Below are 24,889 nucleotides of genomic sequence, written 5' to 3'. Positions count from 1 at the left end.
GACCCTTGCTCTCATTCGTGGCATGAATGTTCCGACAGAATTACACATTTTCTCTGTTCAGCCATTGGAGCAGGCTGGCGGAGTTTGCCAGAAACTCATGATTTATCACAATCAGCATCATCACAAATTATAGGAAGCATCCAGCAAAATGATAACTTCTAAATGAAGTGTCTGAAAGCAGGTCACACCACCAGCCTTGGCTGTTAATCTGTCATATTTCACAGTCAGCCTGACACCCCGTCTAATTCGTCGCGCCTCCTGCTTCGCAGGGTGCCCTCATGAGGGGTCCCGCTCCTGCACAGGCCTCCATCCTTACAAACACCAAGGCTTGCCATCCTCGGCCTCCCTGCAGACCGGACTCCACACCCACCCTGGCCGCTCAAGCTGCTGTTCCTCTGTACTTTCTGCCACTCAGAGGTTCATGAACTAAAATTTAGCATCTCCTCCAATTATGAATATAGAACAAACCACAGAGCATCAGCAATCCCCAGATCTTAGCCACCAGGGAACACCAGATATTTGCACAATGACATTGCAGTTACTATAACTATCCTGGAACACTGTCTATCTTCATGCCTGCAAAGCAACAGCGAGTATGAGTCCCCTCCGTGGACAACACGTGATCCCCACGTTTCTTCCTGCAGGCCACTCCACACAGTTCAGTGTGCTGAGTCAAGCTGAGCAGCAGCCTGTTTTGAAACATGCTGATATCTTTCACAAATAAAATCATCTTTAACTTGCCTATATGTGAAATGCACCATCTTGATTCATGTGCTCAAAGCTACATAAATTCATTTTCTTATGTTCTAGCATCTGTATTTCAATATATTTGGCTTGTGGCATACTCCTATGTATTTTATTGTGTGATTTAAAACCATTGTTCTGAGAAGGAATCCATAGGCTTTGCCAGATGGCTCTAACAGTAGAGACCTAAGCTTTTTTGTTCCTGTGTTAATTTCCTGTGGCTGCTGCAACTATTACTACAACCTTGGTGGCTTCAAACAACAGAAATATATTCTCTTAAATTCAACATCAGCATCACTGGGCTGAAATTAAGGGCCCTCCTCCATTTGGAGGCTCTAGAGAAGCCATCCCCAGCCTCTTCCAGCTGCTGGTGGTTTCTGCATCCCTCCCCCTGTGGCCGTGTCACTCCAGTCTCTGCCTCTGTGCCCACATGGCCTCCTCCTCTTCTGTGTGTCCTCTCCCTCAGCCTCTCTCTTATGAGGGTGCTTTCTTGAGTCTTTTGGATGGGCATTTAAGGTCCATCAAAAGGATGATCTCATCTCAAGGTCCTTAATTTAATCACATCTGCAAAGACCCTTTCTCTTTTTCTTTTTTTGAGATGGAGTCTCACTCTGTCACCCAGGCTGGAGTGCAGTGGTGCAATCTCGGCTCACTGCAACCTCCACCTCCCGAGTTCAAGCAATTTCTCATGCCTCAGCCTCCCCAGTAGCAGGGATTACAGGCATGTGCCACCATACCAGCTAATTTTTGTATTTTTAGTGGAGGCTGGGTTTCACCATGTTGGCCAAGCTGGTCTCAAAATCCTGACCTCAGGTGATTCGCCAGCCTTGGCCACCCAAAGTGCTGGGACTACAGGCGTGAGCTACCCCACCCGGCCCCTTTTTCCAAATAAAGTAACATTTATGGGTTCCAGGAATTAGAACCTGATATCTTTGGGGCCAGCATTGAACCCACTACCGTTTCTATGCTTAATTCTTTATTGACCATACAATTCTAGCCCTGAGTCTTATGACATAGAGACATAAAATGCTTTCAAAGATGTGACAAGATTGATACCAAATTAAATTAAATACACATCCATGCCAAAGCTCATTAAAATAATTAGTTAAGGATTGAGGTAATGGTAAAAGAAAAGGCAAAGCCTTATAAGTTTTCACCAAGACCTAGAAGAGGACACAGGACTGTTTGTTTGCCTCTAGATGAATAAAATACATGCTTTGCAAACCCGGCCATTAGAACTTGTGCAGTTCTTGAGCCCTGAAGATCTCACAGGGCTTGGGTCAGCAGTTCTACTTCTCCCTCCTAAGCCTCTCATCCTGCCCCAAGGGTGTTGTATTTATGTCTTCTACAAAGTGTTGAATGAGGAACTTACGCTGCTGACCAGAAGTGAAAAGGGGCAGAGATCATGTCTTTTTCAATTAAATAGAACAAGAGGAAGTAAGTGCTAACTTCGACCTGATAGTGATTAGAACAAAATCCCTATAGTAAAGTGCACTGGACCAGAGTTTATTTTCCAAAAGAGTTCTACAATCACCTCTTCTGGACCTCATGAAAAGGGTGCATGGGTTGAACCCAGGCAGGCTGACAGTGTGACAACCTCTCCCTAGAAATCAGACCTGCCTTCCCACCCCAGCTACAACTCTTCTTGTGTAATTTTATTCACAAAACTGTCTTTCTAAGCACCACTTCCTCACCTGGGGCTGGTGGACCATGTGGGCTCCTTAAATGCAGGACTCACTCTTATTTTTCTGTGTGCAGATTTGAGCACATTGCCTGGCACACACACAAAACCGTCAATACATAGTTGTTTACTTCAGTTGAATGTCTGCCTTACCTGACTCAACACTCAAAGCAGATACCAGGAGGGATGCCTCTAGAGATAATTCTGAAACTCTCCATAAGACAGGAGGAATCAGTATTGCTGCAGATGTTGTCGCTCTTCTACTAAGTCATTTCTCAAGGTTCCCTCCAGCCATACGATATTTTTGTCTCTTTTAAAATTAGCCTCAGAGAGTGCTCATCTGTGCTGGAAATGAGTAGAAAGAGGTCTTGGTTACACAGACTCTTCAATTCAGAGGGCAGGCCCCATCGAGGGGAGCTGTGTGCAAACCTTGATGCTCATCTTCTGACTGGAAGGGACCTTTGAGACTGTCTAGTTCAACAACCCCCCTTTATAGATAAGAAAACAGAGTTGTTCAATGTCACCTGGCTTGCTAGCACAAATAACTCAGGCAACTAGAACCCAGTCCTACTGGCTTCTAGTCCAATGCTCTCTCCACTCTGTTATGTTCTTTCTTTAACATAAGGTCTACACTTGGCCTTGTAAAACTAGCTCAATGTGCTACCTCACAGCTAAGTTTTTCAAGTTGTCAAAATATAGAGTATGTAGGTGACTCCTCTCACACAGGCTGGATTGTGAGAATCCACTAATAAAACCATTAGAAGATACTCTGAAACAGTTTGGAATGGTTTTAGTTTGCTTGATTTTATAGTGTTATAGTGTACCATTTTTATTCCTTTCTTTCCCTGTATTTTTTTAGTTATTTCTTTTTTTTTTCTTTTTTTGAGATGGAGTCTCGCTCTGTCACCCAGGCTGGAGTGCAGTGGTCTGGGCTCACTGCAACCTCCACCTCCCGGGTTCAAGCAATTCTCCTGCCTCAGCCTCCTGAGTAGCTGGCATTACAGGCAGGTGCCATCACCCCTGGCTAATTTTTGCATTTTTAGTAGAGACGGGGTTTCACCATGTTGGCCAGGATGGTCTCAAAATCCCTATCTCAGGTGATCCGCCTGCCTCGGCCTTCCGAAGTGCTGGGATTACAGGCATGAGCCACTGCACCTGGCCTTTTTTAGTTATTTCTTAGTGGTTACCTTGGGATTACAATTAACATCTTAAACTTATTACAACCTAGTTTCAACAAACCAACTTAATTTCAATAATATACAAATATTCTGCTCATATATATTTCCATTCTTCCTTGTTTATATTGTTTTTCTCACAGATTACACCTTTATACATTGCATGCCGATTAACATATAATCATTGTTTTATGCATTTGCCTATTCAATTATCTAGGAAAAGAAAAGAAGATACATACCATATCAAAAGCATGATGTTGGACTTTATATTTACCTATGTAGCTACCTTAGCCAGTGCTCTTTCTTTTTCTTATGGCTTCAATTTACTATTAAGATCTACTGTCCTTTCTTTTCAGCCTGAAAGATTCCCTTTAACATTTCTGTACCAGACCTACTGGTAATGAGCTCCCTCAGCTTTTGTTTATCTGGAAATATTTAGTTTTCCCTTTATTCTTAAAAGATAGTTTTGCTAGATATACAATTCTTGGTTTCCAGTTTTTTCTTCCAGGACTTTACATAAGGAATTCTGGTCTCCATGATTCCTGAGGAGCAATTGGCTGTTAATCTTATTGCAAATTCCTTGTACAGAACAAGTTGCTTTTCTCTTGTTGCTTTCAAAGTTCTCTGTCTTTGGTTTCAAGAATTTGACTATAATGTGTCTCTGTGTAGATTTCTTTGAGTTTATGCCTCTTGGAGTTCATTGAACTTCTTGGATTTATGTATTCATGTATTTCCTCAGATTAGGAAAGTTTTCAGCCATTATTTATTCAAATATTTCTTTCTTCTACATCTGGAAATCCTAATTTGTATGTTGGTGTGTTTAATGATGCCCAACACATCACTCATACTCAGTTCATTTTTCTTCATTCTTTTTTCTTTCTGCTCCTTAGACTGGATAGTCTCAATTGTCTCAAGTTCATTTTGCCTGCTCAGATCTGCCGTTGAGCACCTCTAGTGAGTTTTTCATTTAGTTTTTGCACTTTTCAACTTTTCTATTTGGTTCCTTTTTATAATTTCTATCTCTTTGTTGATATTCTCATTTTGTTCATACATTATTTTTCTGATTTCCTTTGTTCCTTTGGCATGGTTTTCTTTAACTGATTTCACATATTTAAGACTGTCGATTTACTGTCTTTGACTAATCATTCCTGTGTCTCAGATTCCTCAGGGATGATTTCTGTCAAATTATTTTTTTCCTGTGAATGAACCATATTTTCCTATTTCTTTGTATATTTTGAATTTTTGTTGTTAGCAACTGAATATTTTGAGTGTTATGTTATGGTAACTCCAGAGATTTAATTCTCCCACATCTCAGGAATTGCTAAATCTTGCTTTTGGAGGACTAGGGTCAACCATTTTGAACTTTTCTAAACAAATTTTGCAATTGTATATTACTTGTTTTTTGTGGTCAGTGAAGTTTCTGCTCCATTGCCTCTGCAGTCAGCCAATGACTGACAGATATTTCCAGACTGTCTACCTCCCAAAAGTGTCTGAGGGGATGGAGGAGTGAAACTAGCAGGTAGGGAATAGATCCTGTCTCTTTAAATCCCCTCGGGAGCTGCTTTAGCCCATGGGGGTTGAAACAATGGCCAACCTCTGTGCCAGCCCCTCCACAATCAAAAGCAGTGATCAGCAATCAAAACACACAACCCCAATTTTTGGAGGATAAAGTTTCTATTGCCCCACTGGGCGGCAGAAAGCCGCATCAGGAATGCATACCACCGCCCCCATGGCAAGCAGATGCAGGGCTAGGGGATGAGGGCGGTAGCCACTGCTAGACAAAGAGCTGAAATTCACTGAAAATTGCCAGTCTCTTTATCAAGCTCTCACCTGAATGTTCAATTGTTCTATTAGACTTCAGAGTTCCAAAATAGTTGATTCAGACCGTTCCTAGCTGATGCTCAAGTCCTAAATTCCTAAAGCTTCCTACTCCACCGTCTTCCCATGACATTACCCAGTAGTGCTTAATTTTGATTTAGAAACAAGATAGACAGCAGGGCTGGTGGCAAACACCTGTAGTCCCAGCTACTCAGGAGGCTGAGGCAGGAAAATTGCTTGAGCCCAAGAGGTGGAGGCTGCAGTTAGCCATGATTATGCCACTGCACTCCAGCCTGAGCAACAGAGTGAGAACTTGTCTCTAAAAAAAAAGAAAGAAAGAAAGAAAAGAAACAAGATAGAGAAAGTAATTATTAATTCCAAGTTCAAAGTACATGTTTTCCCAAACATGAAAAAGCATTTTTTCAATGTGGGTCTTCACTTTTTCATAGTCTCTCATCAGGGATTAAACAACCCAGTGACTTTTGTCTGCCATCTTTAAGTCACAGATATTCTTTAAAAATTCCTTTAGGAGGCAGGAAAAGTATGAAATATGCTGGTAACTTGAATTGGAAAAAAATTTAAAGCTAGAAGGTCAGAATTGAAAGATCAAAGTGATGGCACTCAGTGAGGTACATCTTCTAGGGAATCAAAAGAGAAAATGAGTTTTCAAAATTAAGGAAAGTTTGATCAAGAGAAACATTGGGTCTCAGGGCAGAGAAGCCCCCGGCCTCCTTGTACTTATTGTATGTACTCTTCACTTAGCGCTTGGCTCCTGGTGGCTTGTGGCATCTCCATATTATGGTCCTCCTTGACCATTTAACTTTCACATCATTTAAGTTCTGCTGGGACATGGGTTCTTTACTCCAGCACAACTAGCTCCCTCTTAAGAACAATAATTATTTCTTAAATATTATAATTAATGTGAAAGAGGAAGAAGACAATGCAGGAAGAGGGGGTGGGGAAGGATGTCTTAGTTTTCTAGAGCTGTCATAAAAAATTAACACGAACTTGGCAGCTCAAAACAAGAAATTATGTTCTCACAGTTTTAGAGACCAGAAGTCCAAAATTAAGGTGTCAGCAGGGCCATGGTCCCTTTGAAGCTCCAGATACTGCCTTGCCTCTTCCCGCATCTGGGGGCTCCAGGAAATTTTTGTCTTGTGGCAGCATAACTCCAACCTCTGCCTCCATCTTCACCTGACCTGTTCCTCTGTGTGTCTGTGTGTCTGTTTGCCAGTTCCAGTCTCTGATTGATAGGGATATCAGTCGTTGGATTTAGACCCACCCTAAAACCAAGATAATCTCATCTCAAGATCCTATACTTAAATGCCACTACAAAACCCTAGTTTTTAAAAATAATAACAAACACTTGCTTTCCCAGACATGCAATTTTGTCTTGCATCAGTGCCATGAAGTAGGCAACATTAGTGCTCTTTTACAAAGAGTGAAATGGGGCTCAAAAAAGTAATGCAGGATTATGCAGGCATTCAACTGTGGCACTGGGAATCAGACACAGGTTCTAAATCCTGTGCTTTTTTCTCTCATCTATGATGTCTTCCTTTTTACTCCTGCTATTTCCTTTTCCTCCTTTTTCCCCATTCCAAGGGCACTCACAGGCTTAGGATATGCACCCATTACCCTGTGATCCATGGTTCTCAGCACTCTGAGTACCAAAACCATCCAGGGAGCTTTTCTCAAAGCTGATGACTGGGTTCCAGTCCAGGCCAATCAAATCATAACCTCTGAGGGTGTGCCCTGGACATCAGCAGTTCATCCAAGCCCCCTCCAGCTGATCCTCATGTGCAGCCAGGATTGAGAGCTACTGCTGTAGATGTTTGTCTCTCTTCTAAGCCATAACAAATAAAATATTCACTCTTTCAAATATCAACAAATTTTTGGAGCAATTCTTTTTTTTTTTTTTTTTTTTGAGATGGAGTCTTGCTCTGTTGCCCAGGCTGGAGTGCAGTGGCATGATCTCGGCTCACTGCAAGCTCCGCCTCCCAGGTTCATGCCATTCTCTTTGGAGCAATTCTTAATAAACCAGTTGACTAAAACCAAAAACAAAGTGGCCAATGACACTTAAGCTGACATGTTTAGTGTCCTTCCCTTCCCAAATTCCACTGAAAGAATCAGAGAGTCATACTAAGTGGGGAGAAAACTGTATCACATCAAGGTAAAATAAGCATGGTATCAATGGGCTAGAAACTTTGAGGAAGTCAATGTTTGTGTAATTTGGTGCCTGTGAAGGGATGGATCAAAGTACTGACAGCCCTGTTCAATACTCACAAAGGAAGTACCTGTGGGAATCAAGTAGGTGATTCCCCAAAGATCTGGGAAGTTCTCAAACTTGAAATGGAAGAGGATGGGACTCTGGAGGGTGGCAAATGAGAGCAGTTTGGCAGCTCCACCAGGGCTTCACAAACAGAGCTGCTGGCCTCCGGGAGGGACTCGTGGAGGCGGGAGACTTGGGGAGTGCCCCCATCTCACCTCCCCACAGAGGCTTAAAAAAAACTATTTGAAAAAAAGCAGTGAATTCCTCAGGGAAAACTGCCTTCCAACAACTTCTCCCAGCTGAATATATCCCTACACAAGGAAAATAAAACTGCCAAATAAATAAAAACATAAAATTTCCCCTTCGGGAGTAAGAGAACAGGAACCAACACAATCACTGACAAAACCATCTCAAGTCTCCAAACTGAATAAATATAGATCTCCTTCCAAAGGAAAAAGCAAATCAAAAGAATAAAAATAAAATTACAGATCATCTTGTTACAGTGGGCAGCTAGTCAGACATGAACAGGACAGGAGAGGGCCTCCACCCTCCACCTCCCCCACCCAGGAGAGTCAGGTGACCATCAGGTGACAGGAAACACCTGAAACTGGCGATCAGCAGCTTCCCAGTAAGATCTCAGGAGCTGGGCGAGTGAGCTCGAGCATGAGCATTATGAGGCAAAAGAGTTTAACTGGTATATGACCTTCCGGGGGCATTCCATGGGAAAAGGGATGCAAGACAGCAGAAGCATGCCAACATATAAAACCCCAAGTCAAAAGGCAACCCCACACTTGACCTGCAAGATGCTCCCTTGGCCCTCTTCCAACTGTACTTTACTTTCTTTTCATTCCTGCTTTAAAGCTTTTTAATAAATGTTCACTCCTGCTCTAAAACTTGCTTCAGTCTCTTCTTCTGCCTTATGCCCCTCAGTTGAATTCTTTCTTCTGAGGAGGCAAGAATTGAGGTTGCTACAGACCCATACAGATTAGCCACCAGTAACTCAGATACCCATCATCAATGACAATATGAAAAGATCAAGTACACAAACAGAAAAAAATTTTGGAAACTCATAGCAAATGTTTATCTCTGAAATATACTTATTTCCAAAAGCAGAAGGTAAGTTTAACACAACCTTTAATTTTGCATAAGGAGAAAACAACTGATAAATATTCCTAACCAATGAAAATCATGCTCACTAAACATTTTCTTAAATCAACTTTAACTTGCGCAGTGTGGCAGGTTAAATTTTCTAAAGATGGCCAATCTTTCAACCCACATGCTCATTTGCAATGGGTCCTTTCTCTTCCAACCCAAGGAGGAATCTCTTTCTTCATACCCTTGAATCTGGAAAGACCCCCATGACTTATCTGACCAACAGAAGCAACACTGTGCCAGCTCTGGGCATAGCCCTCAACCACCCCAGCACTGGCAGCATTCACCTCCTGCCCACTGGAAGTCAGCAGCTGGAAGTCAGAACCCAATGGGTTCATCTTGCCCACTGCCCAAACACAGCCGATTTATCAAGATGAGGAATTGCAATACAGAGAGTTTAATACACATAGAGCCAGCTAAAAGGGAAACCAGAGTTTTATTATTATTCAAATCTGCCTCCCTGAATTTTTGGAGGCTAGAGTTTTTCAAGGATTGCTTGATGGGCATGGGGCTAGTGAAGAGGAAATGCTGATTGGTTGGGGCTGCAATCACAGTGTTGTGGAAAACGGTCCTCCTGCACTGAGTCCACTTATGGGTGGGGGCCACAAAGGAGTTGCTGGTCCAGGTAGGGCCATCTGGTCATCAAAAATGCAAAAGCCTGAAAAGACATCTCAAAAGGCCAACCTTAGGTCTACAATAATAATGTTATTTACAGGAATAATTGGAGAAGTTGCTAATCTCACGACCTCCAGAATAATGGCTGGTAATCACTTAACTATACCTATATCTTAAGGGAATTCAGGCCTCTCTCATCCTCCTAACCTGGTGTCTTTTCATGAGTTTTAAAATTAATAAACTTATTAATTTTAAGTTTTTAAGTTTAGTTTGAAGAGGGCTATTATTATTTAAACTATGCACTAAATTTTTCCCAGAGTTAGTTTGGCCCATGCCCAGGAATGACCATGGGTACTTTGGAGGTTAAAGGCAAGATGGAGTTGGTCAGATCTCCTTCACTGTCATAATTTTTTCACTGTTATGATTTTTGCAAAGGCAGTTTCATGACCACACTGAGACCACCATGCTGTGAGAAGCCCAAGTCACACAGAGAGGCCCTAATGGGTGAGACAGCATACAGAGAGAGAGAGAAAGACAGTTACAAAGACAGAGACAGAGAGGCCAAGGCACACCAGCCATGAGAATGACAAAGCCAGCATAGAAGTGAACCCTCCATCCCAGCTGCACCAGTTGAGGCCACGTGATCAGACCCACCACCCAGCCGAGCTTACCAAATTCCTGACCCTAAGAATCATGAGCAAATATAATTGCTTGCAAGCCATAATGTTTTGGGGTAGTTTGTTACACAAAAATAGAAAACTGAGAGAGGCAGCCAGTAGCAGCCTGGGGTATCTTAAAGAGAAAAGGGGGAAGGTGGGGGTGGGAGTGATGTATACTTCCTGAATGTTGAAATCCCAAACTGTCTTCTCGATTCAGTTCTCAGAATGCTGGCAGCCAAGGTATTACCCTCTGGGCAGGAGACTGGCAAATTCTCCTCTGGGAAATATGAACAGCTCTAGAAGACCTAAAGCAACTCACTCAGGGATTCCTCACAGCCACCCTGCTGAGAGGCTCATTTTCACAGGACCCCAGCTATAGGCAGGCAACCCCCATGCCAATAAACATGTGTAAACAACCCAGGTTTACTCTGCACCTCAGGAAGCCTTTATCATGAAAGAGAGAGACCAAATACACAGAAAAAAAGGGGATTTGGAAGAAACAGACACTATGCAGGCAAGAGAAAAGTTAAAATCAAAGTGAGCATTACTGTCCTTGGGGACAAAGATGTAGAAGATACTGCACCCACAAAACAAAGAAGAGCAGGATGCTATTAAAAAGGAAAAGTAGGCCGGGCACAGTGGCTCTCATCTGTAATCCCAGCACTTCGGAAGGCCAAGGCAGGAGGATGGCTTGAGCCCAGGAGCTCCAGGCCAGCCTGGGCAACATGGCGAAACCCTATCGCTACAAAAAATACAGAAAAATTGGCTGGGTGTGGTGGTGGGCGCATGTAGTCCCAGCTACTCGCAAGGCTGAGGTGGGAGGATCACCTGAGCTAAGGAGGTCGAGGCTGCAGTGAGCTGTGATTGTGCCACTGCACTCCAGCATGGGTGACAGAGTCAGATTCTGTCTCAAAAAAAAAAAAAAAGGAAAAGTCATCAAAGAACAAAAAAAAAAGTTGCTAGATTGTTAGACATTTAAAATATAATAATATAAATAAATAACTCAGCTGAAGAGATGGAAGATAAGTTGAGGAAACTTTTTAGAAAGAGGAGCAAAGGACTGAGATGGAAAATAAAAGAGAAAAGATTAAAAAATTAGAAGACCAGTGCAGACTAACAATTATCTGTTTCATCCAAATAATAGAGTTCCAAAGAGAGAGAACTAAAGAAATAGAGGGGATGAAATCACCAATAAAATAATTCAAGGAAATTTCCCAGAATTGAATGGCATGATATATACCAAGTCACATCATCATGAAAGTTCACAGCATTGGTGAGAAAAAGAAGATTCTGCAAGAGGGAATGGAGATTTCAAAGGAAAGGTCATGTACAGAGGTTAAGAAGTCAAATGACTTAGAACTTCTCAATGGCAATACAGGGAGATAGAAGACATGGGTGCAATGCCTTCCAAATTCAGAGAAATTATTTCCATCCTGGACTCACCTACCCAAACTGTGCATCAAGGGCACGTGATTTTCACACAAATTTTCAGACACATAAGGTTGCAAAAAATTAACCTCCCACACACTTTTCTTAGGAAACTGGAGAACATGTTTCATAAAACAAAGGAATTAACCAAGGAGGAAGAAATGAGATCCAGGAAACAGGCTTCAACACAGTAGAACAATAAAGGAAATTCCCAGGACATTAGTGAAGAGGGATCTCAGGATGACCAGCAGCCGGTCCTGAGGAGAGCTCAGCAGAGGGCTCCAGGGCAGACCTCTCAGAAGATGAGGAGACAGAATGGCGGATGTGAATCCACATCTCAAGAGGAGATCCAGATCACAGGCATAGAATCAGAGTTGAAAAGTGCATGGAAAACCAAATAAATAAACCAAGAACAACTTTAATCCAGAGCAGCCCTCCCCAGCAGAACCAGAATGTGAGCTCCGTGTGTAATTTTAAATGTTTTGTAATCACAGTTTTTAAAAGAATGCAAATTCATTTTAATAATACAGTTGCTCCTTGATATATCGGGGGAGGGGACTTTGATATATCGGGTTCCAGGACTCCCTCAAATACCAATATCCATGAATGCTCAAGCCCCTTACATAAAATGGTGTAGTAATTGCATAGAACCCATGCACATCCTGTTGTATATTTTAAATCATCTCTAGATTACTTATAATATCTAATGCAATGTAAAGGCTCTATAGATAGTTGTTATACTGTATTGCTTTTTTATTTGTTTTATTTTTAATTTTTTTCTTGGATGTTTTTGATCCTAGGTTGGTTAAACTCATGGATGCTGAATCCATGGACGGGGAGGGCTGACTGTGCGTTATATTTAATTCAATATATCCAAAATATGTCAACATAAAATCAATAAGAACTAAAAATAAAATCCTAACAGCCCCCGCCCCTGCCAACTGACTGAACTGACCCCCTCTTGGCCAAGGGGATCCCAGAGAAAACTTAAAAACTGAGTTCCTGGCCATGATGGGATAGGACGTCAAACACGTATATCCCCTTTCTTTTACGGTTTAGACACAACCACTGACAAGCACTAATGTTAAAACAGAGATCATAAGGCTGACAGAACAGACTCTTTGTGGCAGTAAGATACCGAATTCGAAACAGAACCTAAGGCCATGCTAGGCAAGGGTTAAGTCATGCACCCCTACACTTAAAGAGTATACTATGTCCTAATGGCTACAGGGTTTTTCTTTTTCTCTGGCAGCCAAACAAGCAGTGGCCCTGAGATAAGCAATATTGAAACAACTGCAGCTCACCAGCCACCAGACACTGCCTGACTAACCCCCAACCCCTGTTCTACAGCCATAACTACAGCTTTGATTGGACAAGAGCCTTATTTCAGTAACTTTCTCCTGATAAGAGACCACTGACTATAGACTGGTTCTGGCTGGATTACAGAGGCTGTACACTGAGTGCCTTGGTGTCCCTGCTTCACCTTTTGACGTATAGAGCTTGATTGTGATACACTTCATTGTTGTCTCCACCACAAGGTGAACATGGCTTGTATGTAATATACATGTTTGTTCAGAACACATGCATTAGGACCCCCTTTGTGAACATCCATAGCACCATGCCTGGCCTCCTAGTTTTCTTTTTCTTTTCTTTCATTTTTTTTTAATTTTATTTATTTATTTTTTTTGAAACAGGGTCTTGTCCTATTACCTAGGCTGGAGTGCAGTGGCATGACTGCAGCTCACTGCAGCCTTAACCTGCCAGGCTCAAGTGATTCTCCCACCTCAGCCTCCCAAGTAGCTGGGACTACAGGCACATGACCCCACACTCAGCTAATTTTTGTATTTTTTGTAGAGACGGGGTTTTGCCATGTTGCCCAGGCTGGTCTCGAACCCCTGGCCTCAAGTGATCTGCCCACCTCAGCCTCCCAAAGTGCTGGGATTATAGGTGTGCACCACCATGCCAGCCCTAGTTTTCTTAACAAACATAACAATATTAGTTATTGTTAATAATATTGATTAAACTCATACAGGTTATGAATCTGATTTTTTTTTTTTTTTTTTGAAATGGAGTCTTGTTCTGTGGCCAGGCTGGAGTGCAGTGGGGCAATGTCAGCTCACCGCAACCTCTGCCTCCCGGGTTCAAGAGATTCTCCTGCCTCAGCCTCCCTAGTAGCTGGGACTACAGGCGCACACCACCACGCCAAGCTAATTTTTTGTATTTTAGTAGAGACAGGGTTTCACCATGTTGGTCAGGCTGGTCTCGAACCCCCAACCTCAGGTGATCCGCCGGCCTCGGCCTCGGCCTCCCAAAGTGCTGCGATTACAGGCGTGAACCACTGCGCCCGGCCTTGCACAGTGGGTCACACCTATAAGCCCCGCAATTTGGGAGGTCAAGGTGGGAGGTCACTTGACCCCAGGAGTTTGAGACCAGCCTGAGCAACATAATGAGACACCATCCCACAAAAAATACATAACAATTCGCCAGGGGCAGGCCTGTGGTCCCAGCGATTTGGGGGACTGAGGTGGGAGAATCGCTTGGGCCCGAGAATTTGATGCTGCAGTAAGCAGAGATCACACCACTGCACTCCAGCCTGGGCGACAGAACAAGACCCTGTCTCTAAATAAATAAATTAAATTAAATGATCTCTGGCAGATTAGTCCACGGGTGTGTGGAGAATTTTCTAGAAAATACTATCAATGTAGGATTGTCACTTTAAAACATCACCCGCTCTCATTGGTCCATGGACAGAGCAATTAGGCAAAGCTAGGAGGCAGCCCTGAGTACTCATAAGAGGGAAAAGAAAGCAAAAGGGATGCCAGTGGTGGCAGATGCTTCCTCCTGGCCAAATCCCAAATCCCACCCTCAGCACCCACACCCTGAGCCGTGGGCAGGAGAGGCCTGAAAACGTCTGTACAAATAGCTTCCGAGAAGCCCTGGGGATAAAGGAGCCAGAGGCAGCCACACATGGTTCCCAGAAGCTGAATGCTGCGCAGACGACAGGGTAAGTATGCACTGCACCCTGCTTCACCCACACCTCAAGCCGTCCCCTTCTGCTGGGGTCTGGCTACTGCACTCGTCTTCCCCTTGGTAGCTTCACGATTTATGTCTCTATGCGGCTTCCGTTCCCCTTCCCTCTGCCAAGCCAGTACCACCATCCTTCACCGCCCAGTGCAGAGCTTCTTTCTCCAGTGAGTTTTCTCTGACCACTCCTGTCCTCACCAGCCATCTTTGTTTTTAATTCTCATGCACCTCTTTGTGTATGTCTTACACAGTTTGGGCATTCATTATATGCTATTTTAAATTGCATGCTCTTGTTTCATATGTAAGTTCCAATCTGCATGGTAACAAGGACAATACCCTATGCTCTTCTTGCATGTTCCATCAGACCTAGCGCAGGACTACGTCCATAGTATAGGTTTAAAGAGTATTTGATGGTCGATTATTGACAGTGAGATTTCATATGCATTTATGCATTTCTGTGATACTTTTTATCACAGAAACTATGGTATGTTATAGATATGTAGATAGATGAGAAAGAGACAAAGAGAATTTCCATTTCCATACATAGGAATTTAAGTGCAAAACTGAGTCGTTTCTTCAGTTCATGGCATGTTAATTATCATAACTGGGCATTTTAAACCCCCTCTATTCTTTAATTTTATTTGAATTTTTTCCCTCTAACCTTGATCCCCATGGCATGTCTCCTTCCTCTCTCTCCACCCAGTGTCATGTATAAGAAATTTGTGCCTGGAAACGTAAAAATACAATATTGTTTGTATGTGTATGCTTCTGTTAACATTATTAAAATGACATCGTGCTATAGATACTGTCCTATTTCTTACATGTTCATTCAACAGTCTTGCTAAAGATTTGTGTTCATTCATTACTTCAGCTGCTGCATGGTATTCCAGCATAAGTTCCCACCACATTTTCTCTATTCCCCAAATGATGGGTACCTAAGTTCCCTCCAACTCCCTGGGACCCAGAAAGATATGTAGGACATCTTTACTATGTTTATTTCCACATGAATCTGTGCAAGAGTTTCTCTGGCATATATTGGGATGCTGGGTCATGGCATATGCAAATATATAATTTGGCTATAATTTACCTTGTTCTCCAGAATGACTTCACCCATCCTGCTTCCACCTGCCATAGCAGTGACCAAAGCAGCTCTGGGACCACAGCTGAGCACCTCAGAAGATAAGTCCTGGGGTGATTCTTGTCATCTCCATGAAAAGGAGAAGACAAAAAGGCAGAGGCTGCTGCTTGAGGATCCCTTCACCTGGGCTGCATAGCTTCACCCATGCTGACCAACTTCCCCATTTCAAGCTTCAGACTCACAGCTGTGCTAGTTAGGGTACAACTTGTTCAGACAGCTGTTTTCATTCACATCTCCAAAGGTCCTCTACCTTAGAAGAAGAAAGAAAGAGGGAAAGAGAAATAAAAGAGATTAATTAAGAACACTGGGGCCAGGCGCAGTGGCTCACGCCTGTAATCCCAGCACTTTGGGAGGCTGAGGCAGGCGGATCACCTGAGGTCAGGAGTTGGAGACCAGCCTGGCCAACATGGCAAAACCCCATCTCTACTAAAAATACAAAACTTAGCCAGGCATGGCGGTGGGTACCTGTAATCCCAGTTACTTTGGAGGCTGAGGCAGGAGGATGGCTTGAACCTGGGAGGCAGAGGTTGCAGTGAGCCGAGATCATGCCATTGCACTCCAGCCTGAGTGACAAGAGACTCTGTCTCAAAAATAAAAACAAAAAACAAAAAAACAAAAACACACACATCTGAACCCGCAGTTTCATAAATGGTAAATAAAAATGCCACGCACCACGAATGAGAAATAACGTGGCTCTGGGTTGGCGTCTCTCCCCCACCAACCAGGGAATGAATGCACCCCTTCACCAGGGGCAGCAGAGGGAGGTAGCTCTGTCTTCCTGCCTGCATCCTCCTGTTTCATCATCCAGGTTCTGTGTGGCCCAGCGGCCTGGGGCTCTTTTGTTTGCCCCCTCCCTGCCCTCCATCAGGGGTGCCTAATGGGGTTCCTGAGTGCTCTTCCGCTGTCATCTATCCCCCTCCATTGTGTCCTGAGCCGTCCACGAGCTCATGTGTGAGCTTGAAGATCAGACACCACAGACACTCTTCCCCACTCTGCCTCAGCTGCCAAACCCGGAGGAGAAGGAAGGACTGATCAGACACCAAGACAGAAAAACAGAGTACCTGAGAAAGGCAGAGAGCTGTCTCCTGCCTCAGCCCCCAGAGGCCCGTGTGCCCCTCACTTCCCTCCCTTGATTCCCACCATCTGGGGTCTACCTCTGAATTGACAAACTCTTGCTTGGTCACATCTGGTTCAAGAGAAAGAAACAAGGAGTCTGGAAACCTAAACTAATAGGCAGCACTTGGCACGCACAATAGAAGCAGCTGCTGTTTATAGCCCTTTTTAAGGGTGGCCTCGGGCCGGACCTCACACTTCCCTCCCTGTGGGGCATTGTTTTACACAGAGCATCTGCAACCTCACAATCTTGCAACTCAAAAAAAAAGAAAAAGAAAATTCATGCATCCCATGAATCTATGAAGCTATAACAAACTCTCTTTCCTGGGAGAACTTCCCAGGCCTGCTCCTATTTCCCTCTCAGAGTAAGGCAGGTCCATATGGTTCCTAATGCCTCAATTTCTCTATCCATTAAGTGGGAATATAAAATCAGCCAGTCAGCTATCCAGTTAAAATGCTATCCCGGCCGGGCGCGGTGGCTCATACCTGTAATCCCAGCACTTTGGGAGACCGAGGCGGGCAGATCACGAGGTCAGGAGATCAAGACCATCCTGGCTAACACGGTGAAACCCCGTCTCTACTAAAAATACAAAAAAAAAAAATTAGCCCGGTGTGGTGGCAGGTGCCTGTAGTCACAGCTACTTGGGAGGCTGAGGCAGGAGAATGGCGTGAACCCGGGAGGCGGAGCTTGCAGTGAGCTGAGATCGCACCACTGCACTCCAGCCTGGGCGAAAGAGGGAGACTCCATCTCAAAAAAAAAAAAAAAATGCTATCCCATGAAGGCTTTTTCTAAATAACAGCCTACGAAGTTTGAAACACTTCCAATGTCTAAACTGGGGGGAAAAATCGGCATGAATTCAGATTGTCAGTTCAAGACTAATACCACATTGCAGAAGAGGCAAGTAGCAAGGCCCATCCTGCTTGGTATTGTGATCCATGCCTCTTTTCTGACCCCAGGGTTTCTTTCCCCTGGTCTTGTACCCATAGAAACAAGCGTGGACTTGGCAGGCAGGAGGAATCATCAGACTCCATCAGCTCCCTTCCAATCCCCATCCTTGATTTCAGACACCTGAGCAGGCTCCATTGGGCAAGGTGGCGCCTAATTACCTCCCTTCTGTTTTTTCCCTCCTCTCCTCTCTTGCCTTCTTCCCTCCCCACCCCCTCAGAGGACAGCCTTTCCAAGAAATAACACACACACGCACACCTGGCACGGTGAGATAGGGAAGCTCACCATGGATACCGGGCTACCATTCCCACTCCGGCAGCGGCTCCTGGGAATAAGTAACTATCTCTAGAATGCTAGAAACTCCAGATGTGCACCGACTAGTGCCTTGAGACCCAGCATCCCTGTCTCATTATGCATATTTTTTTCCACAAGTTTCATATATGCATATCAAGCTTTCAGAAGGGGAAAAAATTGGAAATGGTAATCTTCCTTTTAATATGCTACCACATGCCAGCCCCGAACAGCTGTGCACACACAACATGTTGGACTGGACATGAAATATAGCCCACGACCATTTTTTAAGCATTCATTCCCAGGACTTACAAAACACATTTACTTGGAGGGAGGTCACACAGTCTTCCTTCTGCATAAAAAGGTGGCTTTGAAATAGGTACAGCCATCTGGAAACAGCCTCCTCTGCTATTGATATGTAAAATGCACATATTACACCATCTTGCTCAGGAGCATGCAGCAGGAGGCTGAGACACACACAGGCCATAATTGTTTAAATATACAGGCCTCTGGGTCTCTGCAGGGCTTACCTTGCTCTGAAAAACCATTTGCCAGCAGTGTAGGTGACTCTGAACAGGCTGGGGAGGCAATTTGCTCACATGGGGCATTCATCTGTGTGCAGGAGGACTGTCCTAGAGCCCAGGTTTGAGAGAAATTTTTTCAATACTCCACTGCTGCTCCAAGCTTGCTAATAAGAATGTCTCAGGTGCATGACTAAAAGTAGGCAGCAAACACACTATCAAAATAATGACCCCAGCTCTTTTGCTCATTATAGCCAAGCATTTGCCTCTCACCCCAAGAAGACTAAGATCCCACTCTTAAGAATGGGTTTTGTTCCACATTTACAGACCAGGAGCAACGAGTCCTATATTCCTCACTGATGTCCACGTAGTCAGGGGGATGACTGACTCCGTCAGTTTACTAACATTTGCTCCTTAAAATTAGCATTCTCCCCCTCAGGAGTATTTTCATTGCCAGAGCTTTTCCAAATACATTTTTTTTTTTTGAGGTGGAGTCTCACCCTGTTGTCCAGGCTGGAGTGCAGTGATGTGATCTCAACTCACTGCAACCTCTGCCTCCTGGGTTCAAACAATTCTCCTGCCTCAGCCTCCTGAGTAGCTGGGACTACAGGCACCCATCATGACAATGGGCTAATTTTTGTATTTTTAGTAGAGACGGGGTTGCACCATGTTGGCCAGGCTGTTCTTGAACTCCTGACCTCAGATGATCCACCGCCCCCTTGGCCTCCCAAAGTGCTGGGATTACAGGCGCGAGCCACTGCACCCAGCCCCCAAATAAATTCTTGACCTCTGGAGGTATTTAACTTTTGTGTTGTTTCTGCCATTTTTGTTTCCTAAGCTTGTTTTTTAATCTTTGCCTTTTTTCTAAATATAAATATGTAAGGTAGCTAAATTTAAATATATATATATATATATATATGTATTAGCTAAATCAGCACCTAAAATTTAAAATGACTAACCAAAGGGTACCGAGTTTCAGTAAGACAGGATGACTAAGTTCTGGAGGTCTATTGGACAGCATGATGACTATAGTTAATTGTATTGTATTGTATCCTTAAAAATTGCTAAGAGGGTAGATCTTCAATGTTCTCACCCCACACTCACAAAACGATAACGACATGAGGCAATGGCTATGTTAATTAACTTCACTCTGGTCATCACTTCACAAGGTATACATATATCAAAACATGATGTTGTACACCGTAAATATATACAATTTTTAATTGTCAATTATACCTTAATAAAGGTGGAAAAATTTTAATTGTATCCCAAAGAAATCTTAGAAGAAATACAGAGCTCTGAAGTAACTCAAAAGGTTAAGCAGTTAAATGCACAAATAGAGCTCCTGTTACACAGAGAGAGGAGAGGGGAGAGAGGGGGGGAGAGAGAGGGAGGGAGGGAGGGAGTGAGGGGGAGAGAGGGAGAGCCTGTTGGAAGGAGGAGGCCACTGTAGGTCAGCCTGTCCTTTACATTGTGAAGAGTTTGAAAGAGGCTAATAAACCCAGCAGCCTATGGCAAAGGTAATTTATTTTATATTCCTAGTCATCACGTGCAATATTTTTTGCAGGGGGAGAGCAAATATAATTCAAAGAAAGTGATAAACAATAAAAACAGTACCTAGTGATGCTTCCACCCCCGTTCTGAGACTGTGCCTTCCTAGTCCCTTTTGTGGTGCGTTTCACAGCCTGTTTGCACACCACCATCTTGGAGGCTCCTACCTGACAGGCTGAGAGGGACAGCAACTCTGCCATGCTGGGAGTCAGTAGCCCTTCTTGGAGGCGACAAAATTCACATGAGATAACTAACTTCCAGGTGTGGGCACACATGTCTGCACCGGCACCTCCCAGCCCCAGCCCCTGGAAAACACATCTTCTTGGCTCCCAATCGGATCCCTGCTGGGAATAATTACTAAGTGGACAGATCTCCACCTGGTGGATTCCCTGAGTCCACGTGGAGGACAGCTTCTCCTGGGCTTGAAGTGAGAGGCTGAGCCTGCTCCACTCCCAGCTTGCACTCGCTACATTCTACATGGATGAGGTCACGGGACTGCAGATGAGGTAACAGTGCAGCCTGCCCAAGAGCTGTAAGAGGTTACCATATGACGAGTCGTGTAAACACAGCGAGGTCCCCGTGGGACCTGAGGACGGCTGGACTCTGCTCCTGGCTGCAGAGTGATGGGAGCTGCGGGACTCCAGGAGACTGTCTGCACTCTTAAAAGAGCCAAATTACTGCCTAAGCTCATGTCACACCTACCCGGACATCAGTCTCCCAGCCTCAGTTGAGAGCAAGGTTCCTGCAAGAGGAGGGCTGGCTGGCCCTGTGGAAGGTGTGCATGAGGGCATGCATGTATAAATAACACAGCCCCATGAAAGAAAAGCTTTCCCAGGCAGAAAGACACTGCACTGAGGCCCGTACAGCACTCTGCAAGTATAGTGCTCCACCTCTCTTCACTCACCCGGTGGAGGTGGGTCCACCTTTCTAACATCTAGACACACCTCCTAATAGTCTCTAAGTTAGAAACGTGCTTGGGAAACAAGCATTTTTTAAAAAATCAATAAAGAAATTCACGTATTAAAGATCTTCTAAACAACTATAGAATGACAGATGCATTTCCAGAGGTGGAACAGTCCTGCTCAATGGTTCCAGGGTCCTGTACTTCTTAAGGTCAGAATGTTCTTTCCAGGGTCAAATTGGATTAACTAAATTTGGCATCTATCTCATGTATTCCTTATTTATTTCTTTTATACTGAGCCCTACCAGGTACCCAACACTGTAGAAATCCCTGGGAATGTTGTAGAAAACAGAAGGTCACATGCTAACAGACAGTCTAGGAATGCTTACAATAGAGGGGCACATGTGTCATGGAGGGGAAATGTGGGAGCCACAGAGGCAGAGGGCATGGGGAGGCCATCCAGAGAACCTTATTAAGTTGAGACCAGATCAAGAGAGTCACAGTAAGAGTCACAGCAGCAGTGGAGAGGCTAGCTAACATTCACAAGGGGTTAGGGGTTTCTCAGTGCTGGGTGTTACAGGGCACATCACACACCTTGTAACAATTCTGTGAAGTGAGGTCACTGTGATCCCCATTTTACAGTGCTCATGGAGCTTACAAGAAGTTAAGTAACTTGCCTGAGGAAGTAGTAGAATCAGGATTTGAACCAAGAGGGTGAGACCCCAGAGCCTGCACTCCAGAATCACTCCACCCCAAACACTATCAAAGGGACACAAAAACAAGCAGACTCTCATAGCCACGCATGGGGCTGGTGCCCTACCAGCAACAGAGGCAGCTGGGCAGGCAGGCAGGCAGGGAGGGGAGACCCTGGCAGAGGAGAGCTAGATGATGGGGAGGGTATTTTATGTGTGTGTGTATATGTGTGTGTGTGCATGAGTGTGCATACACATGTGTGCATAAGATTGAAAGACAGAGAGATTTTGCAAGCATACCAAAGAATTTGAAATTTCTCCTAAGGGTCATGGCAAATTGTTTGCTATGGGTTGAATGTGTCCCAAAAGTTCACGTGTTGGAAACTTAATCCCCAATGTGACAGTGTTGGGAAGTGGGGCCTAAAGGGAGGTGTTTAGGTCATGAATAGATTAATGCCATTATACAAATGGAAGTGGGTGCACTCTCTTGTGCTCTGGCCCTTCCACCATGAAATGACACAGCAAGAAGGGCCTCACCAGATGCCAGCACCTTGATCTTGGACTTCTCAGCCTCTAGAATTGTGAGCCAATAAATTTCTGCTCACTATAAATTACCCACTCTCAGATATTCTGTTATAGGAGCACAAAACAGAATAAGACATCATTGAAGTACTTTAGGCACATTAACATGATGTTCAGACTTGTTTGAAACATGGCTCTGGCTGCCATGTGGAAAATGGGTTGGAGAGCAGTGAAGGGTGTGTTTGCAATAATTCAACTGAGGGATGATGGCCAGAATTGAAAAGGAGTGGTGAGTACACTACCAACACAGGAAGTCAAGCTCTATGCAGGAGGTAGAATCTGCAGGTCTTGGTCATGGTTTGGACCTGAAGTGGTGTGAGGGTGAGAGAAGAAGGAAGGTGGAAGAGGGAGAAAGATGTTTTCTGATGGAGCTGCAGGATGCTGGAAGAAGATCAGGTTTGGAGGTGCCCATTAAGCACTCAGACATGCAGATCTGAAGCTCAAGAACAAGATCTGGTCTGAAGATAAGAGATTTAGGAGTCATCAATATGACCTATTGCTCAATGAGAACCTTGTTCCTTAATGCGACAAAAACATCACTAATACCCCATTCCTTTAACTTGCATTTTTTGTGATGCTATAGAAAGGCACACTCTCCCCCACTGGAATACAAGCTACATGAGGACAAGGATTTTTTTCTCTTGTTCTCCTCTTATTTCCCAGTGCATGACATATGGGACATAGAAAATGATCCATAAATATTGTAGAATAAAAGAACTAAAGGAAAATGCTTTCTAAAATAAACATGTAAAAATGATACAAGAAGAGTTTTAAAAGTTTTAAAGCATACCCAAAAATTGAAGATTTAAATTCTCCCTCAAACCTTTGCCCCTCAGACCCACCACATAAGATGAGGAGATAATCGTCCCTAGGGCTCATCATTCTCCCATCCTTGGTCACCTGTGTGCTCACTTCTACAGCATCAAGATTTATAACTATATTTGTCCATATGCTGTATTATTTATAACTATATTTGGGCCTTTATTGTTTTGTTAGCATAGATTGACTCTAAAACTTTGAAGTTGGAAACCACATCTATAATACTACCTTTATTGCATAAATATAATCTACTGCAGTGCTTAGGAGTGTGCTTTTTCTCATAGGAAAGTCAGTACATAACACACACACAAATGGTAACAATTAGAAGTAATGGATACATTAATTGGCTTCATTTTGGTGGCCATTTCACGATGTATACATGTATCAAAACATCAAGTCATACATCTTAAGTATATACAATTTTATATGTCAATATCTTAATAAAGCTGTTTTTAAAAAACTTCAATATAGTAACCATACCATATATCACTAAGCCTGTACTGTCTATAGAAAGAAGTACCAGACATCAAGATCAAATACTTTCTGTTTAATTAAATTAAATCAACTGCTGTCATGCCACATTTCAGCTTACTTCATATTTAAACTATAAATTTCTTCTGAATATTTATTTTTCCCACGATTGCCATTACCTTACTATTTTCTGATTAACAGAAGACATATGTCCCCATCTTATCATGAAAATCTCCCAGGTTCTTCATTATATCAGGTGTGCCATGTAATCCCCTTTCTCATTCAACCCATTCTTGGGCCCTCAGCTCTCCTGTTGTAATTTGGACCAATTGTTTCCTAAGACTGCTGCACAGCTGTCATCCCCGGGCTCCTTTTCATTGCACTCCTAGGCTAGTCCCACTGTTTCTCAGATTCTCATTTTCTTTTTTCGTTGAGACCTTTTCGTTTCAATTTTGCTATGCCATATCTCAGCCACACTCACATTCTCTCTGACTTCTGAAAATACCAAAAATGTTCCCCTCCCCTGCCTCAGATCTTTCCATAGCTTGTTCCTTTATATCATTCAAGTCAGGTTTAAATGTTGCCTCCTCATCCAGCCCTCTATCCATCTAAAACCACAACAATAAAAAAAAAAAAAACCTGTTTGTCATTCCCTATTAAAACAACTTCTTTCATCTTCAACATAACACTCTCATTATCTAATATTTTTATAATTTTATTCGTGGTTTTCTTTTGGTTTTTTTTTTTTTTTTAAAGACAGAGTTTCATTTTTGTTGCCCAGGCTGGAGTGCAATGGTGCGATCTCCGCTCACTGCAACCTCCACCTCCCAGGTTCCAGCGATTCTCCTGCCTCAGCCTCCCGAGTAGCTGGGATTACAGGCATGTGTGACCACACCCAGCTAATTTTTGTATTTTTAGTAGAGATGGGGTTTCTCCATGTTGGTCAGGCTTGTTTCAAACTCCCAACCTCAGGTGACCCACCCGCCTTGGCCTCCCAAAGTGCTGGGATTATAGGCATGAGCCACCGCACCTGGCCTATTTATTTTATGTCCCTTTCAATTAAAATACCAAGTCCAGGCTGGGCGCGGTGGCTCATGCCTGTAATCCCAGTACTTTGGGAGGCCGAGGCGGCCAGATCAGGAGGTCAGCAGATCGAGACCATCCTGGCTAACACAGTGAAACCCCATCTCTACTAAAAATATAAAAAATTAGCCAGGTGCGGTGGTGGGCACCTGTAGTCCCAGCTACTCGGGAGGCTGAGGCAGGAAAATGGCGTGAACCCGGGAGGCGGAGCTCGCA

At 43.7% G+C, this 24,889-nt stretch overlaps 1 protein-coding gene across 1 annotated transcript; it reads left to right on the top strand.

Moving 5' to 3' along the window:
• The first annotated feature begins 14,318 nt into the window (after positions 1 to 14,318).
• LOC130541753 (uncharacterized) lies at positions 14,319 to 16,002 on the top strand. The gene is made up of 2 exons (XM_057303014.2): positions 14,319 to 14,545; positions 15,665 to 16,002. The coding sequence occupies exons 1-2, from the start codon at positions 14,373 to 14,375 to the stop codon at positions 15,837 to 15,839; spliced, it is 348 nt and encodes a 115-aa protein (XP_057158997.1). The 5' UTR covers positions 14,319 to 14,372; the 3' UTR covers positions 15,840 to 16,002.
• Positions 16,003 to 24,889: the final 8,887 nt, after the last annotated feature.

The sequence above is a fragment of the Pan paniscus genome, chromosome 7, assembly GCF_029289425.2.
Source record: "Pan paniscus chromosome 7, NHGRI_mPanPan1-v2.0_pri, whole genome shotgun sequence".
In the NCBI taxonomy this organism is placed as follows: domain Eukaryota; kingdom Metazoa; phylum Chordata; class Mammalia; order Primates; family Hominidae; genus Pan; species Pan paniscus.
The sequence above is the reverse complement of the archived record's forward strand: the minus strand, read 5'-3'. Positions and strand labels throughout refer to the sequence as shown.

Coding starts and splice junctions, on each gene's coding strand:
- LOC130541753 (XM_057303014.2), top strand. CDS start 14,373: ATGCTTCCTCCTGGCCAAATCCCAAATCCCACCCTCAGCACCCACACC. Junction 14,546..15,664: donor AATGCTGCGCAGACGACAGG/GTAAGTATGCAC, acceptor CTTGTTCTCCAG/AATGACTTCACCCATCCTGC.